The sequence below is a fragment of the Nanorana parkeri genome, unplaced genomic scaffold (genome assembly GCF_000935625.1).
Source record: "Nanorana parkeri isolate BGI_ZX_2015 unplaced genomic scaffold, ASM93562v1 scaffold984, whole genome shotgun sequence".
Lineage (NCBI taxonomy): Eukaryota > Metazoa > Chordata > Amphibia > Anura > Dicroglossidae > Nanorana > Nanorana parkeri.
The window spans coordinates 58,619-76,945 of NW_017307252.1; the positions used below are offsets into that span (position 1 = coordinate 58,619).

Genomic DNA, 18,327 nt, shown 5'->3' on the forward strand with positions numbered 1-18,327 from the left:
TTTTTTTTTCTTTTCTGACTGAAAAAAAAAGAAGAGCAGAGAAAGCGCTTCTCTCCTGGGTGGCTGGAAGCCGCTAGGCGACCCCTGGCAAATAGTCATTCGACCCCCGAAGGGGTCCCGACCCCCAGGTTGAGAACCACTGCTTTAGGCGATCCCTTAGGACTCATCTCTTCAGGGAAGCCTATCTCACCTCAACCTAACCGCTCAACCATCACGTTCCCAAATAATTCATCCCCACACAGCTACCTCCTCATGTATCACTGGCCCCTCCATTTTAGATTGTAAGCTCTCACGGACAGGGCCCTCCTTACCATCTTGTCTTGAATTATATTGTGATTATAATGTCTTCCTTATATTGTAAAGTGCTGCGCAAACTGTTGGCGCTGTATAAATCTTGTATAATAATAATAACAATAAGTCCTGAGGTCCTCTCATGCTCACAAACCGGACATTTTCTTGCAGTACAATCAATAAATACCAGCAGCGTGTTTGCTGTTGATTCGAGTTTTTATTTCTCAGTTCATTTCAATGGATGGATTTTCCATGGCACATACAAAAATAGAAAAGGCGGCCCCCGACACACTGCCGTGCGGGCCGGCAATGGCACAGAAAACGTTAAGCTTCCAACAGAAACATTACAATGCAGGAACAAGCAACTTGTGCCACATCGCCATATAAAAAGAAACGACGTGTTACATAAACACAGTTCGGTCCAGTTTTCAGGGCTGCGTGGTTGTAGTTAAAGGAGAACTCCACAACAGGGTGGTCAGCGGAGGGCAAGGCAAGTGCACTGTTATCAATCTCATTCTTTAAAGCTTATCTCCGAAAGGAAAAAAACTCACCTTAGGTTACCCGCACACTGCAAGGGTAACTGCTCATTTTGGTCTAGGGGACCTGGGTAAAGGACTTTTACTTACCTGATCCCTGCTCCTGCGGGCTCTAAGACCGCCACCCGCAGACCCTTTTCCCCTTTGCTCCAGCGGTTGAAGGCCTGCTGACATCATGGGCCCATAGCCCTCCATTATATGTGAGGACACTTAGGGGCAGTCTACAAGCTGGGGAAAAGGGGAGAGAGGTGAGCACTGACCACTGGGGGAGCGGGGATCTGGTATGTAAAACTGCTTAACCAATGCCCTAGACCTACATGAGCATTTAAAGGGTAATTCTGTGTAAGAATTGTATTACCCCCGGCACTGCAAGGGTTAAGTGCTCATTTTTACCTAGGGTCAAAAATAAAGTTGTACTCGTCCAATTCTCTGATCCGGCTTGCTCTTAGACCGGTGCGTGGAGCGTCTCTCCCCCTCAGATCCAGCTGGCTGTCACAGCGTTCCCGCGATGACTCAGGAACCTGAGACCGCTGCAGAGGAGGGGGAGAGACGCTCCAGGGACTGGTCTAAGAGCAAGCCGGATCAGAGAATTGGTCGAGTATAACTTAATTTTTTGGCACAAATGAGCACTTAACCCTTGCAGTGTGGGGGTAGCCCCACTGCAAGGGTTAATCATTTTGATGCCCAGACTTCTACTTTAACCCTTGAAGTGCAGGGGCAGCACCCCCACCCCCAAAGACAGGCTTTAAGTCAATTGATTAAAAAGCAGGATATTCTTTTAGGTGCTAAAAAAAATGAAAATCAATGATTGACTTTTCGCTTCTGTTTTGCAATGGGAGATTATCGCAGGCCAGGGGAACGTGGGAAATCATTATTTACATCACTGACATATTTTTTCCATTTGGAAAAGGCAGCGGGGGGGAGTACGGCAAATGGGGTTAAAGTGGAGCTCTCCTTTAAACTGGCAGAGTGGTGACAAGTCGGGTAAGTTTATCAGTACACACACCTCTCTTTCCGCCACTGAACACAATAGTATCATTTAATACTAATAACATATACAGAGAGCTGGTGCTCGGGTACTCGCAAAAATATACTATATGCAGATTTATGTTTCGCTCTTCCTGAAACCATTTTTTTGAATGTAAAGCAAATGTAAAAAAAATGTTTATAATTATTGTCTTAAAGCCCAGCTGAACCTTGAGTGTAAATCCTATAAATACATTCCATTGGACAAACCAGAGCCACTGGGTGACAAGGGGCCATGAGGGCTCAGTGGCGTCACAAGGGGGGTGCGGCCCGCACCCGGTTGCCATTGGAGGGGTGACACCAAAATGACTGACAGTAATTTTGGTGTCACCCCCCCATGAAAAGTCTGGCATTCGGTCACGGACCGAGAGCCTGACAGTGTCAGGAGAGAGGAGGGGACGCGGCAGCATACCTCATCCCGCCGGGTGAACGTCCATCACCAAGATGACCGCCGGCAGGCATCAATAAGATGACCGCGCATGCGCAATAACGTCATCATGCACGGCAACGTCCCGGCGGCGTGTCACTCTGTCTCCACTCCGGGTGACACCCAGTCTCAGGGCGCCCATGTAAAGGATTCTCTGCTGCGCTCCACCACCCCCCCCCCACCCCCCAAAAAAAAACACCCCCCCCCCCCCCCCCCACCCTGCTGAGTCAGAGCAGGGTGAGTCTATAATCCGTAAATCTCATGCTTCCTGCTGGCTGGAGACCTCTAGCTCCGACACAGCAGCGGGCACATCAGATCTATGCAGAGAGACCGCTGCTTGTAATTGTAATGTGTAATAAAGGAATTTTTCATTCAATATAAATCTTTTGGATTGCAAATATTTGTGTGCATGTCTGTGTGGGGGGGCGGTTGCACTAAAACAGAAGACGTGCAAACTCATACACTTTCTTTTATATCATCTTTAGAAGGCAGATGCAGCATGAATAGAAAATCCTGACCCCTGCCAGCATGCTGTAGAGAAGGACCCTTGCTATGGAAGCAGCGGTTTCTCTGCAGAGATCAGGCACGCCCTCTGCTGAGTCAGAGATAGAGCAATGCAATCAGCAGGGAGCACGAGATGTACTGACTGCAGAGCTATTGGTATGATTTAGCAGGGGGTATGATGGGCTGCGGCAGAGAGACCACTGCTCCACACAGAAAGCAAGGAGAGGTCCTTCTCTGCAGTAGAGGAAAGGCTTTTCGGCACAGTCTGTGGTTGTTCCTCCCCCCAAAAAAAACTAGCTGGAAAACTGGCTGATTTAAACTGAATTTTCAATTGGGCTTTAAGAGTTGATGCCAAATGTTGCCTGCTAGTACCCCTCTGAAAAGGATTTCACTTTGTTACAAAGGGGTTGATTTCTACGACTTTGAAGCTAAGCCCCACCCATCACCCTCTGTCCAATTAAAGTGCCCTTTCTGGCCACTGAAACACTCACATTGGACAGGGTAAGGTTAAGTCCTGAGAGAAGTCAACCCTCTGGCAGCAAAGTGAAACAGCTTCAGAGTGGTGCACAGAAGAAGGCTCAATAATTAATAAGGGTGGTAGTGGGCACCTTCTGGAATCTGCTCTTAGGCATAAGTTTTACAATGAGGTTAGTTTTTAGGGGATTCCCAAGAAAACTGTACATTTTCTGTAGAACTCTTTAGGGCCATGTCAGGTTAGCGATCCGGTCGCTGGTGGCAATTGCTAAAGGGTTTCCAAAGACAGCACTCCCCTGCCCCTACAGCATTGCTACCCTGTTGGCCGTTACGCTGCATAATCTTGCTCGCCATCAAGGAAAGGATCTCCTAGAACAGATGAGTGCTGTCGACAGTGAGTGATATGGTCAATGGGACAGCATGGTTAGTATGGCAGGGCCCTATTAAGGATGGGTCTCCCCTTCCTGCAGGTCCTGGGTTCTCTTAGTATAGAGTGGTTGCAATTGCAGATTTTGGTCACAGCGCCACCTGTTGGGTACATTTGGCATTGCAGACTTCTATCTGCCAGACACTTTAAATTGCAGCAGTTTGAAGTTCCAATACATGGATATACAGTAGATGCCCCTATCAAACTGTTTTTTTTTTTGTTGTTTTCCTTAGGAATCCCTTTTATTAAGCGTGGCTCTAGTTTCAAAAGATGGCCCCTTATAACAATAGTATGTTAGGAATGGAACATGCCCAGAATCATCAGTCTGTCAGCAACAGTGAGCCTCATCTATAAACCTGTCTGAAAGAAGAACTGATCATTTAGCCAATAACCAATCAGATTCTCCTGTTCCCATCCTGCACAGGAAGAGTGAACAACACTTTCTGACTGGTTACTATGGGGGATAATGATGGTTCTTCCTTCACTTTGATAAGCAAGGCTCGTTGTAGTTTGCTACAGACACAAGTACATAAAAGCAGGAGGCAAGTCGAATGGTGAACGGTAACAACACTTCTGGGCTTATTTAGTAACAAAGTGCAAACAGCAATGGTGTGTAGTGACCCTCAGGAGCCAATCAGTTCAGCTTTCTCAAGTTGCGCTCATACCAAGCTGATATCTGATTGGTTGCTGGGAGTTACTACATACCGCTCCTGTGTGCTATTGATCTTGTGTATCAAAAGTATCTAAAAAGAAAACCTTTAGGTTGCCCCAGTAGCAACCAATCATATGTTCCATTTGTGTTCCATTGGTTTCCAAGCCATTTAAATAAAGACCTCCTGGTAGAATTATGAATGACCGTAAACAGACAATACTAGGCTCAAGTCACACACACCAGGATAAAGATCCCTATTATATTAAAAAAAAAGAAAATGAGATTTAAAAATGACAGTCACATGGCTAAAATAAAGATCCTTATCATTGTTTCAATGGATGGGGAAAAGTTTTAACAAAGTTTCCTTACTCATTTCCACCTTTTCCCCTAAGTGGATGTAGACCACCCATCCCATCAAATCTAGATCTCGCCACCGAGGACCGCAACAATGTTTACAACCCTCAGCGGCTACTTCACCCAGTGTCCACGCATGCTCAGTATAGCTTCATAGACTTCTATGGGTCTGGAGAACGGATCGGCTCCAACCTCTCTACCGGCTCCATAGTCTATGGAGCCGAACTGGGCACACATGGACGTCGGTTAAAGTAGCCGGCTATCCTGCTGCTTGATGACTCAATTTGTCCCCTGGAATACACTCTACAGATATAGTGCAGCCTTCTGTTGAGCAGAGCAGCCTCACATAGGAATAAGATTGAGGCTCAATTCACATTGTTTTAACACAAAGATAAGTATCCTTATATCCAGCCATGTGACCTGTCACTTTAGAATCTCGTAAGACTTAGCTGTAGTTATCACTTTTTTTTTATTTAAAGGATCTTTATCCTGGTGTGTTAGCAATATGACTTCACCCTTTAGTCACTCCCTTTGGAGTACTGTTGATGGGCAAACAAAGTGCTTTCAGGTGAGTTTACTTACATTTGAGGTTCCATCTGAGTGCATTCACAAGTGCATTTGGCCTCCTACATTTGCATCCCCGGTGACTTGTATGGAGAGAAATGCAATGTTGAAGAGATAGAGGTCTCTTTGGGCTGGTCTACAAGTTGTCCGCAAAAACCATGAATAGAAATAAATCTTCATTTATAAATAACTTTTTGCTGCATTGGAGCATTGGCCAATCACAACGTATTCATTATTTGTAAACCAGATTCAAGGCTGACCCTTTACTTGTTGATGACTTTCCAAAGCACTGGAAGTTGGCCAATGGGCTTTATCAGTAACGTAGAGGATGAAGCAAAGTTCCAAATGCAGACTACAGAACCCATAGCAGTTAAACAGGATTCAACTTTTATAGTCTATCTTTAGCCAAAATCTTTTTCTTAAGCCCAAGTGAAGTCCCTCCTACCGCCAACCCGCACCTAAATGTTTATAGATTAAAGCATACATATGGTATGTTAGCAGAGGGCATCTTTTTGGGTCACGTGGGGAGTGGGGGGGGCATGCAGGCAGAGTGGCATGGCTGTTCTGCTGCACAATGTTTGCAGGTTGTCTGCCACCTCCTTTCCAGCCAGAGCATCCCACGTTGCTAAGAGCCGGGTGGGGAGATGTGCAAGTACCATACACCATACATATCTCTCCGCCCAACTCTTAGCACCCTGGGATGCTCTTGCCAGTGTCCCGCCCAGCTCCTGGCAACCAGTGACGATGCTGGATGGGATGCTCGCCAGCGCGTCCCAGGTTGCTAAGAGCTGGGTGGGGTAGATGCGTAGCCTGCAGAGGGCGGCATCACTCTCGTGTCTGGTGGCACTGTCTCCTCTACCCCTCACTGATTGCTTACACCACCAAAACCCCTCTCCCCCCCCCCCCCCCCCCCCCAGCCTCAGGCGGCAAAAAGACTAGGAGACCCCTCTATGTGAGTGGCATTTTATGCAGCATTCCACAATGAGCCCAAGCTGCATGATTATGCTAGCCAAGGGGGTGTGCTCATGACAGCCTGGTCTCACAGGAAGGAGTTGGATGATGCTGGGTGTCATTTAACTCAGATGTTGGGAAGAAGCTAGGTTCAACAGAGGACTAAGACTACAGCTATTAAGTGTGGAAAAGGTTAGAAGTGCATTTTAATATCCAACAATTTACATGGCCATTCACCCTGCGAATCTCTGTGAATGTTCCTTCCGTGCGACTAGAGGAATGTAATGTAATACTACATTATGACCACTAGATGGAGCAGAGAAGTGTAAGAAAAAGGTATTTATTTCCCATACTCCTCCACTCCATCTAGTGGCCATAATGCAGTATTACATTACTTACAACCTGATATAAAATACACTTAGAACGTTAGTATTTTTGCACCTGTTCCAACAGAACGAATGCTCACAATGATCCACAGCGCAAAAGACCTGCAAATTGTTTATAAATAGACCCCTTAGCGCCATTATACCTGGAAGAGGACCGGCTATGCTGAATTACAGTGTAGAGTCTACTGAAGACAGCATTAGAGAGAAAGTAAATGTTTACATTCTTACACTTATAACAAAAAAATGGAGTTGAGTTTTAATGCTTCCCGGAGTCCTTAAAAATAAAAATAACATAACTGGGATAAAGGCAGATGTCTCATATTTTTGCCTAGAGTTCAGCATTGGCAAAATGGGATACTCGTGATTTCATGATGAACCCAAGCTGCATGATGATACTAGCCCAGGGGGTGTGTCTATGACAGCCTGGGCTCCCAGGAAGGGGTTGCATGATGCTGGGTGTCATTTAACCCCGATGTGGGGGACACAACTAGAATCAGAGAAGGACTAAGACTGCAGCTATGAAATGTGGGAATGATTAGCAGTGCATTTAAAACTTTTTTTTGCTCCTGCGCACTGGAGCCACATAGATATCTATGGGGCTTGTCTCCCTGCGTCTCCTGACCAGGAAACGGAGGTAGACAACGCCCAATGAAGTCTAAAAGGGCTTTACTGTGTAGGTGTGGCCAGCATTGAGAGGAATTTGGCGCTTTATGTAAACAAATGCTGGAGGTCCCGGACGCTGGACCTCGATAAGCATGCATCTTCTGAGGTGGTGTGGGCTCCGTTATGTCTGCAGAGGGGGGGATACAAAAAAAATTTCTCTAAAGCTGCACTTATTCTTTAAAGTTTTACTTGTATTGTGGAAGGGTTAGACCCTCTATCAGGTTTTTACTGCTGTCCATGGCCCATTGGTGCGTTGTCTTCTCTGTTCCTAGGAAAATCTCCAAGAGACAGCAATCTTTAATAGTATTTCACTATTGCAGATTTTGTTCCCTTCCTAGCAATGTTGTCACCAAGACAGGAAGTGAAGGGAAATCTTCCACCCCAATGTCAAACAATAACCCATAACGTTGATGCCGGCAGTCTGGTGCTTTATGAAGTTTTGGGGCAGAAAAAAAATGAAAGCTGAGTTGGCAAACCAATGGGTCTACTGTCTACAATGATGGATTTGTAACTATCAGGAGAACCTTAGTAACCTTCAAACATTTTTGATACACAAGGCCCGATGTTACTAAACAAAGCCTTCTTTCACAGCCATTCAAACACGGAATGTAGTTGCATATGACACAGTAAGCTTGTCCTTCAATAATGGCTTCTTCAAGACGGAGTTAGGCCTGGGCTTGTCATCTCTGTGGTGGGGCTGGCAAGACATTCGCTGGACTTAAGACTTGTGAGGGATTTATAACTGGCCACGGATGTGAGGGAGCCACACAGGCCTAATAAAGATGGTGTCTCTTCTTTACCTGCCAAGAGAAAAGGGATCAATGAGAATACATGGAAACGGGGAGTGTTTAATGAGTGAAGGGGCTGATAAACTCATGCAGACACCTTAGCATTTATTTAAGGAGAAACAGCCATGAATGTACTTATTCTAGATTTTTAATACTCTGTTTTAGGGCTTGTTTACATCAGCGTGCAGGCTAGTAAGCACTGTGTATGGGCTGTGAAGGGCCTGTGTATACATTGGGTATGGGCTGTAAGGGCCCTGTTTCTTGGTTCGATATGAGCTGTGAGGGGCCTGTGTATGTACTGCGTATGAGCTGTTGGGGGGCTGTGTATGGGTTGGGCATGAGCTGTGAGCCCTGTGTATGGGTTGTGCATGGACTGTGAAGGGGTTGTGAAGGGGTTGTGCATGGGCTGTGTAAGGGTTGTGCATGGGCTGTGTAAGGGTTGTGCATGGGTTATGTATGGGCTGTGAGGGGCTTTGTATGGGTTGTGTATGGGCTGTCAAGGGCCTGTGTATGGGTTGTGTATGGGCTGTCAAGGGCCTGTGTATGGGTTGTGTATGGGCTGTAAACTGCCTGCGTGTGAGTTGTGTATGAGCTCTGAGGAGTCCGTGTACAGGTTGTTGTGATGAGCTTGTGTACGGGTTGCGTACAGGCTGTAAGGGGCCTGTGTATGGATTGCGTATAGGTTCTGAATGGGCTGAGGAGCCTGTGTATGGGTTTTGTATGGGCTGTGAGGGGCCTGTGTATGGATTGTGTATGGGTTGCGCATGGGCTGTGAGCGGCCTGTGTATGGGTTCTGTATGGGGTGTGAAGGGCCTGTGTATGGGTTCTGTATGGGTTCTGTATGGGCTGTGAATGGCCTGTGTATAAGTTGTGCATGGGCTGTGAGCGGCCTGTGTACGGGTTCTCTATGGGCTGTGAAGGGCCTGTATATGGGGCTGCGTATGGGTCGTGTATGGACTGGTTTCAAATGTAAGGCACCATTTACCTTTTAAAAAAAAAAGTAAACTTTATTGAAATGTCACAAATAACCTTTTATTAATCTCTAAGCACAACAGAGGAGCTGCCATGTTGTGACTGGTGCTAACATGACATGAGGTGTGGTGCAGAAAATTCAACATGTCTGCATTTTGACGCACTGCAGCTCAACCAACCTCAACCTCAAAGCCGGCTCCTTGTCAATTGGCTGGGAAGCCGTTTTCCCGGCTAATCACAATCGAGCCGGCCAAACAACATGGAGCCTGCTTCCCGGGTCATCAGGAAGCCGGGCAGCGTGTCAATAGCTTCCTGATTGCCCAGGAAGCCGGCTCCATGCCAGGGAAAGCACCGGTATCAGTACTCGGTATCGGCGAGTACTGAAAGCAAAATATCGGTATTCATACTTGATACCGAAAAACCGGTATCGGTGCATTCCTAGCTTACACATTCTTTCTTTCTACGTCAGTTTTGCTATTCATGAGCTTCACTGCAGCAAACAGTAAGTAAAGTGTCCACAAGGCCGCACTTCTGTATAATAAGGCCTGGTTCACACCTAGGTGTTTTTTAGCAGTAGCACAAACGCTTTTAAATGCCAACACAAGAAATCCCATGATTTTCAAATGGCCCCTGTTCACACCTGAGCAGCTAAATGCCAGCAGGAAAACGGCCGAAATGGTATATGAGCTTCTTTTGACGGTTTAACTAACTCCGGGCTGGCCGTTGTAAAAAAAACGGCCGGCCGGGAGCTCTGTAGATCTGAGTGGGCGTCACTTCCCGCGCGCTCCGGGAAGTGCCCGATATTTAAAAACAGGCAGCGATGCCCGTTAACATACAAGCGATCCGCCGGCTATAGAGCCGGGGGATCGCTTGTATGGGGTAACGATCGATGTCTCCCCCGCCGTTGTCCCGCTGGTCCCAGGCTCCGCTGTGCCCGGTGCGAGCCCGGGATCAGCATGTCGCCTGTGTCACAGGGGATCAGAAGGAGCTCGGTACACGAGCTCCCTCCGGTCCCCTCTCCGCTGTCAGAATGCGGAAGTGTTGCATAATACATCACTTCCGCAATCTTGTGTCACTCTCCAGCTTCAGAAGCTGGAAAGAAGCTGATGGAGCAGATCTGTGCTTCATAAGCTTCTTTTGGGGGGTCCTAGGTGACATTAGGGGTCTTGGAGACCCCTGATGTCTCCATAAAGAGGACCTGTCACATATTTTGCTATTACATAGGGGGGTTTTATTAGCCCCCGTATGTGATAGCAATAAAGTTTAGTGGAAAAAAAAAATAGGAAAAAAAATTAAAGTTCCAACCCCAAAAATTTTAAAGTTACACATAAAAAAAGAATAAAAAAACAATTTTTTTTAAAAAAGTCCCCACCCATACATACACGCATGCAAACATGCGTCGGGGGCACGTGCAAAAACGACGTCGGGGGCACGTGCATTACGCCACACATGTTACATATCGCCGCGAACGTCGCAGTGAGAGCAATAATTCTAGGGCCATCAATCACTGATAACACTAAACTGATGAGCGGTAAAAGCTTTTAAATCGTAGCCTATGGGAAATTTTGGGTATGGTCGTTTTCTGTGATTTCGCGGGTGCGCGCAATTTTAAAGCTTGGCATGTTTGGTGTCTATTTACCCGACGTGACCCCGTCTTTTATAATTTTCCCAAAAAACTGGGTAATAATAAATGTTTTCTAACATTATGTATTTTTTTTCTCAAAATTTTCAGTAATTTTTCCTAATTATAGTAAAAAATAAAACCCGTAGTGGTGATTAAATACCACCAAAAGAAAGCTCTATCTGTCCCCAAAAAATGGTATAAAATTCATTTCAGTACAGCGCTGCATGATGGAATAAATGTCAGTCAAAGTACCGCAGCGCTGAACACTGAAAAATGGCCTGGCCAGGAAGGGGGTGTAAACACCTGGTCAGCAAGCGGTTAAGCTTGTTTTCCCACCATACACTTCAATGGAAACGCCAGAAAACGTGCGGCAGAAGCATTGTGCACATTTTTGCATGTTTGTACGCGCGTTCCTCCATTGACCGCAATGTTTAGTAAGCTGCCAGTCAAAACTCACATCTTTGTGTACGCGCATTTCCAGAGATGTGCATAACGCGCAAATAACGGCACGCTGAACACGGGCGTACAAACGCGCAAAAACGATGTTGCCTAGGTGTGAACCCGGCCTTACTGTTTAGATCAGTGGTTCTCAACTGCTGTAACCTCAGGATCCACATTTGTCCTTGGTCATTAAGTCGCGACCCAAGTCAGGTCGCACTGCAACGCACGGCATTCCGGTACCGCGCGATCCGGTGCAGGCGATCAAATAATCGGCGTGGGGTGCGTTTGGGGTACCATTCAAATGAATGGCAATGCAACGCAACTCTCGCACCAGAGCGCACGGTAGCCAGAATGTGACGTCACTCCGGTCCAGGCACCTCTACAGGACACGTCAGGGAGCTGTAAACAATGCACGTATGGATGGAGCTCCCTCTTGGCCATACCCCCAGCCCAACCTTCCTCAAGCTGACACTCAGCGCCGGGCAGCATATTTTGAATGACTGCTCCGTGCGAGAACTGCAAGTGATGCGCTAGGGGAAGGCTGAGGGGTCTCTCACCTAGAAAAGTGGAAGGCATGCGGCGACCCACTGAACACAGGTTTGCAACCCATTTTTGGGTCACGACCCACCAGTTGAGAACCAAGGCTTTAAAGTGTCTCAAAACCACAAGCAAAAATTAAAGCCAAACTCCAGGCATAAAATACACAAAAATTGTACTTCTGTATGCCAACAGTGCAAGTACCTGAGGTTGACATGGTGTCCGCCTCTTCCAGTCCCTGTACAGCACAAGGAGCCAATCAGGTGTCCTGCAGTGCAAAGGGCACGCCGATAAGAGTAGAGAGCTCATCAGAAAGAGAGTCTCCTGCTTCTCCTTTCACCGTCCAATCACTGGGGTTAGAATTCTTACTTAATTCCCTGATCTAGAAGCTGAAAATATTCCTATCTGTGGTGCTGTTGGAAAGTACCCCTCAGTTCAGCTCACCTGTCCTGCTTACAGATATCTGCCAGTCTATGGCCATAAGCAGGTAGAACTTCCACCAATATGCTTGTTATAATGTAATAATGAATCGTTCTGAATCCGAATGTAACCCTCTGACCGTCTGTACTTTGTCCCATCACCTAAAAACATTGGGCCTTGTATGTGATGAGCAGCGCGGCTTACCTTCACTTAACTGGGAGGTGTCATGTTTTCCGTTTTCGTCTTGCGACTGTCCGGGGTCAAACGAAATCTGGGAGAGGCTGGCGTCGGCCGATAATTGCCCCAAGCTCAGGAATCTTTTTCTGAAAAACAAAAATTTTGTGAAAGTGTAAACACAGCACCTGTCCTTCCCAGGAGCGGCCCGATACGGCTGTGCACGCCGCCCGGATCTGAACGGGGCGGCTCTTAGTAGTGTGAATGAGGCCTTATACACGGTCAGTGTGTTCACCCATCACAGCCCTCCCAGTTCCCTATGTGCCCCCCTCCCCACCCCCCCAATGAATTGCCCACCCCTGCCCTATACCAAACCGAGCACTTATCCCTTGCAGTGTGGGGGTGGCCTGGCGTTCTTCCAGCATTCTTGGATATATTTACGTGTCCATGGTAAATGAATTCCCACCAATAAATGTTACAATTACATTACAGAGTACAAAGTGTAATGGAAGTTATTACATTCTGAATACACTTTCCATGAAATTTGTATTTATGACTCCATTGTGATCCTTCATTGGCTCCGCTAACATTTGCGCTAATAAATTCGTATTAGCCTGATATTTAAAGCCTGACAGAATGTCACGAGCGCTTTCTGCGATTGGCCGCCTATTATGCGGATAACCTTTTCTACCATTTCTGGAATTCAGATGGAAAATTCTCTTAACTCCATCACAAAGGATGTCTGCGACTTCGGGGGTGCAGAGAGGGAGAAATAAATTAACTGCGTGCCAAAGGGTTTATATGTCTTGTGATATACGTAACACTGCCGCACTGCACAGCCAGGCCGGTGTCACACTTATACCTCCTTCCATCATGTGTCACGTCTCCAAATCCACCTCCAATCTGCATGATCACCTAGAAGCCGTGAAGCTGAGCCACAAAGTAGCAGAATTAACTCCCTGCTTGTTCAGTGTCTGTAAATCACAAGACTAAAAAATACTACAAACTATATCTAATATAAGCTTTTGCTGCAAAATTCATCTTCAATCTCTGCACTACCTTTTCTCTGCCACTAGATGTCCTCAGTCTGATAGCCAGCAGAATTCTACCAGGTCGTTCTGGACCCACCCTTTAGTCTATGACTGGACGGTGAAAGGAGAAGCAGTACTGTAATGAGCTCATCTGTGCTCTCTCCTCCTATCAGCATACTCCTTATCAGATCAGAAATCGATTGGCTCCTTGTGCCCTGTGCTCTGCTGTACAGGGACTGCAAAAGGATGATGCCAGGTCAAATTCAAGTACTGTACTTACACTGCTTGCAGTAAAAAATACACTTAATGATGCATTACAGGAGAATTATTGGGAGAGTGAAATAGACTCTTCTCCTCTTCTCCATAATTAGAGACTACATGTCACACTTCAGCTCTATTGATTGGGAACTTGGCGAATACCGCCGATCACTGAGTTCCCGATCATCACTCTGCAGAGAGCCGTGACTGACAGGGATTCCCCCCTCCCCTCTCTGTTCCTCTATCACTGACTGTAGGTACAGACAGGAGAGGGGGCGGGCACAGCTGACATTGCCTCTGGAGAGGCAGAGCCAGCTGTCAATCAGGTACCGGGGTGGATCCCGACAATATTGTCGGGATCCGTCCCAACCGCAGCGTGGCTCTGCGCTGTCAGCATATAGCGGGCAATAGCTGACATAGTAAATGTCCTCCTGTGATCCTTAAGAGAACTATGGGCCAAAAAGTTTAGGCCATAGTTCTCCTTTAATGATTACAGAGCCGCATTCATTTTTATGTTGTATATCTGCATGGAATTCGGTTAGCTACCAAGTTGTTTACTTTGAAGTAAAGGCACGAGATGGGTCTACTGCTCTACTCTGTGGCAGAGCTGTGTGCATTAGAGAACTGAATGGACAGAAATGCAACCCTTTGGCAGATAAAACAGCTCCGGTACCTGTATATAGTCATCTGTGTATTCAGCTGTTTGCCTGGAGTTCGGCTGTAAATGCTTCTTTCACATAAGGAAACCATTCCAGTGATTACATATCATTATTTACCCCACGCTGAGCAGACAACGCGCTGCCGGGGCCTCAACACTGTTTCCGCGCACCTTGACGGCTTCCAACGTGTTCACCGCCTTTCATTCCGAGCTGCGTGCAGCGCCGTCTCCACAGAACAAACAGGGAACACTTCCATTTCCATATGAATAGGCGGCACACCGCTCTCCGCCGGCGCTGATAAAAAGGCGTCAATGTGACACGGCGGGTCAGACACTTTCCTATATAATAGAATTATAACCAGCGGCGCAAAAAGCGAAGATCTGCTCCATTCTGGGCACTCTAATCACACGCAAGTCAACATTATTTTCCCTCCATTTGGAAATGTAATACATAAAAAACGCCGCGGCATTTACCAATGTGTCAAGACAGACGCGAGACCAACCATCCTGGTGGGATGTGGAGACTGCGACTGGGCCTGGCTCATCCCGCTGCGGCGTTGCATGGGATGAGTAGCATCTGTTGCATTAAAGCAGCTCATTGAAAACAATGGGCTGGCAATTGCACGTGCGTTGCTCTCATGCAATGGGGTGCTTTTCAAAGTGAACGGTAACAACACTTCAGCGCATTCTGGCAATGTGGAGATGTAAATTGCCCCCAATTAAAGGTGAAAGCAAAATGAGCTTTCAGTATAAACTGACTAAAGGACATTTCAGATACAAAAGGTGTTCAGAGTCTCCGTTTTTTTCTTTCGCCCCGCTGCAATCAGAGCTGAAAGTGATGGGAAAACCTAGAAATTTCAAGTTGTCACCACAACAGGAATGTAGGGAAAATCTTCCAATGGGGACACCTGCTTGGAGAACACATGTCTAAGAGGAGATTTCCTTTCATTTCCTCTCCTGTAGACACAACGAATATGAAGGAAATCTCTTACACAGTTGTCACCTGTACAAGTGTCCATGATGCAGGATTTTCCCTCTGGTGACAACTTAAAATTGTGGATTTTTTCATCACTTTCAGTTGCGATTACAGTGATCACCAGGACAAACAAAGAGAGAGAATCTTTCCCACGGAGGAAGAAAACAAATATAGGACTTTAGATGCACTAAAAAGTCATCAAAAGTATTTTTAATTTACTAGTGTAAATATCTGAATGTGACTTGATCTCAGCACTGAGACAGGGAGGGAAAGGCATCAGGTGTTCTGCATGCACAAGTGCTGACAAGGAACGTACTGACAGCAGGAAAGAACAGAGAGATTACTTCTTTACTCTGTTGCTGCTCCTCCACTGTCCAATCACAGTACAGGCCGGGGGGCAGCAAGGTGACAGAGCTGAACTGGTAAAGGGTATCAAAACTAAAAGTAAATCTGTATTTCTATATTGAATTTCCATCAGTTCTATCCCACTCCTAATAACCAGATCCATCTAGAAGCATGTAAAATAAAGCTGCCCATAGGATGTACTTCCCCAATGACACAATTTCACTCAGCCCTGTGAATATGCACTTCCTGTGTCACCCGTCTCACAGAGCCTGCCGCCTGAACTACAAGTCAACATCTGAGCAATGTAACATTATCACTGCTTGCTGGAAGCAATGCATGATGTGATATGAAGTCTTTAGAAATGGAGATTGCATCACATCAAGCAGCACGGAAAGAGATGCAAAGCACGCTGGGAATCCAGGAAGTTGGTGAAAGTGACGGGCAGAGGGAAGCCAGCGCTCACTACATAAAAAGGTTTTTTTTTCAAGTAAACTTTTATTGTATCATCAAAAACAACTCTAGTATGTATTCCTATTACAATGCTGATGTTATATCAGGAGAGTATGTGCCGGAACTTTACGACTTCCTTAAAAGGAAAAGTATGGGGTCAGGGCTTTTCCTAAGGGTAACGGGAGGACACAAATTAGCGTCCTCCTATCACCCAAAGCTCAGTATACCGCGATCTACAGCTCGCTGTATACTGAGACGCCGCAGCCTGGATGGATCCCGACATTACTGGCTGGATCCACCCAGCTGTGGGATTGACAGCTGGCTCTGCCTATCTAGAGGCAGAGCCAGCTGTGCCTGACCCCTCTCCCGTCCGTTCCACCAGTCAGCGCTGGAGGATCGGACAGGGGAGGGGGGGAATCCCTGCAGGGATCCGTGAGTGACAGTCACAGCTCTCTGCAGGAATAGATGGAGAAGTGAGCGAGCGAAGCTATGTGTTCGCTCACTTCCCGATCTATTGAGCCGACCTGTGACAGTTTCATTGTCACAGGTCGGCTAGAACTATGAGGCTGAGTGATTTTCACTCGCCTCATAATTCTCCTTTAACTGCAATAGCTAAAAATCAGATCACCAGGCTAACTGTGTGCTCTTGCAGAGCTGTGTAAATCTCAAGACTGGATGGGAAGAAATAAAAATCCTTTGTCAGGCGAAACAGCTCAGATATATGTACTTCAATGGCCGTTTGCCTGGAGTTCAGAGTAAAGGGCCAAGTTGTGGCCCCCGGCCATAAGAGAGCACCCTGCGTACACATGGGCAATGCCAGATATAGGAATGTTATTTTACAAATCTTTCTGCAGGTAAAATAAACCCCCTATATGTGATTCCCCTGCGCATTTAGAGGTTTTCCTGACGTTGTCCGTTAACAACAACGATTTATTTTAATTCCATATATTTATAACATTAGCCGTGAAATAGGCAGTTTTCAGTACCGTCGGCTGAGTAATCCCGCTGATAAATGGAACACGAGCTGTCAGCGTGTGTGGGCACTGGGGCTGGTGAGAAAGCTCTAATTTCAGCATCTCTGCCTCTCTCCTCACGGTAACACATGTCATTTTAGCCATTAAGATGTTTGGGAAAATTACAGATCTCCTTCTTATCAACACAGACCCTCCGTGGAGTCAGAGTGCCGCTTAGAGAGATTAAATTGGGATTCAGAGATATAGACAGACAGCTGAGAGGCAGCAATTGCCTGCTGGGGTCTCTACAGGAAACTCTGGGTGGTAGTTGGGCATCTAGGATAACGAGAACACAACTTTCAGTAGCTGCATCACACTACTAAACGTACCAAGACTATTGATCAAAAAACATACACCCATTGCACTCCTGACCAAATAGAAAACCCTAATTGTAGAGTGGGCGCTGAAATGACCGTGGATGCCTCCGCAAAAAAGGTCCAAAAAATACAAAAAGGTCACAAGCACTCCAACATGTAGAAAAGTCAATATTTATTGACTTCACAGGTGTCACATCATCAGAGCAATGTTTCAGAACAGCAAAGTCCCTTCCTCAGGCAAAACAGATAATGAAAAAGACTATTTGTTGCGTCTATTGATCAGTCGCTACACATGGCTCCCTATGGTGTAAGCTACACAATGCACATGTAGTATGAGCAGTTTAGTTGAAATTAATCGCGCAGAATTGAAGCATTTTGCCAACTAGTATGATGAATGGCTGCTACATGCAGGGACGTCCCTAGCATAATCAACGCCTGAGGTGGGTGGGGGGGTTGGAGTAGTGTTGGTGGTCATATTCCACACGGGGGGTAGCTCTTTGGTTGGGGTTGTGATGGGCTCCTGGTGCTGCACCACCTAGCTCTGGCCAGCATCCCACCCAGCTCATTGATGTCACTGGTTGCCAGGAGCTGGACAGGACACCGGCCAAAGTGTCCCACTCAACTCCTGGTAAGCAGTGATGTACCTGGTTGCCAAGAGCTGAGCAGGACACCAGCCAGAGGATCCCACTCAGCTCCGGGCAACCAGTGGCGTCACTGGTTGCCAGCCAGAGTGTGCAAGGTTGCTAAGAGCTGGGAGAGGAGACTGTGTGTGGCCATTACAAAAAGGGGGCGCAGGCAGAGCCACATGACCCAAAGCCTCAGCCTACCTCAATATAGGGATGGCTCTGGCTACACGTTATTGGGCAGCAGGGATGAGCTTGGGATCTGACTGAACCTGGAAAGAAGCAGTCAGTACATACCCAATCAGCTGCAGTCAGTGCATTCCTGTAAAAGTAAACAAAGGGGTGGGATGCAAAGTCCCAGCATATACTATCCTGTTATAACATCAGCATTGTAATAGGAATACATACTAGAGTTGTTTTTAATAATGCACCCCCCCCCCCCTTT

The 18,327-nt window shown here is 46.6% G+C and overlaps 1 protein-coding gene across 2 annotated transcripts in view; it reads right to left on the reverse strand.

The window, feature by feature from the left end:
- Positions 1-7,804: 7,804 nt before the first annotated feature.
- The window catches only part of RUNDC3B (RUN domain containing 3B), a 129,228-nt gene continuing 118,705 nt past the window's right edge, over positions 7,805-18,327 (reverse strand). For both annotated transcript variants that reach the window (XM_018566874.1, XM_018566873.1), the window contains 2 exons: positions 12,242-12,360; positions 7,805-8,055 (listed from right to left, as the gene is read on the reverse strand). In XM_018566874.1, the coding sequence (XP_018422376.1) occupies positions 7,910-8,055; positions 12,242-12,360 (265 nt within the window). In that variant the 3' untranslated portion in view covers positions 7,805-7,909. The remainder of the gene's footprint in view (positions 8,056-12,241; positions 12,361-18,327) is intronic.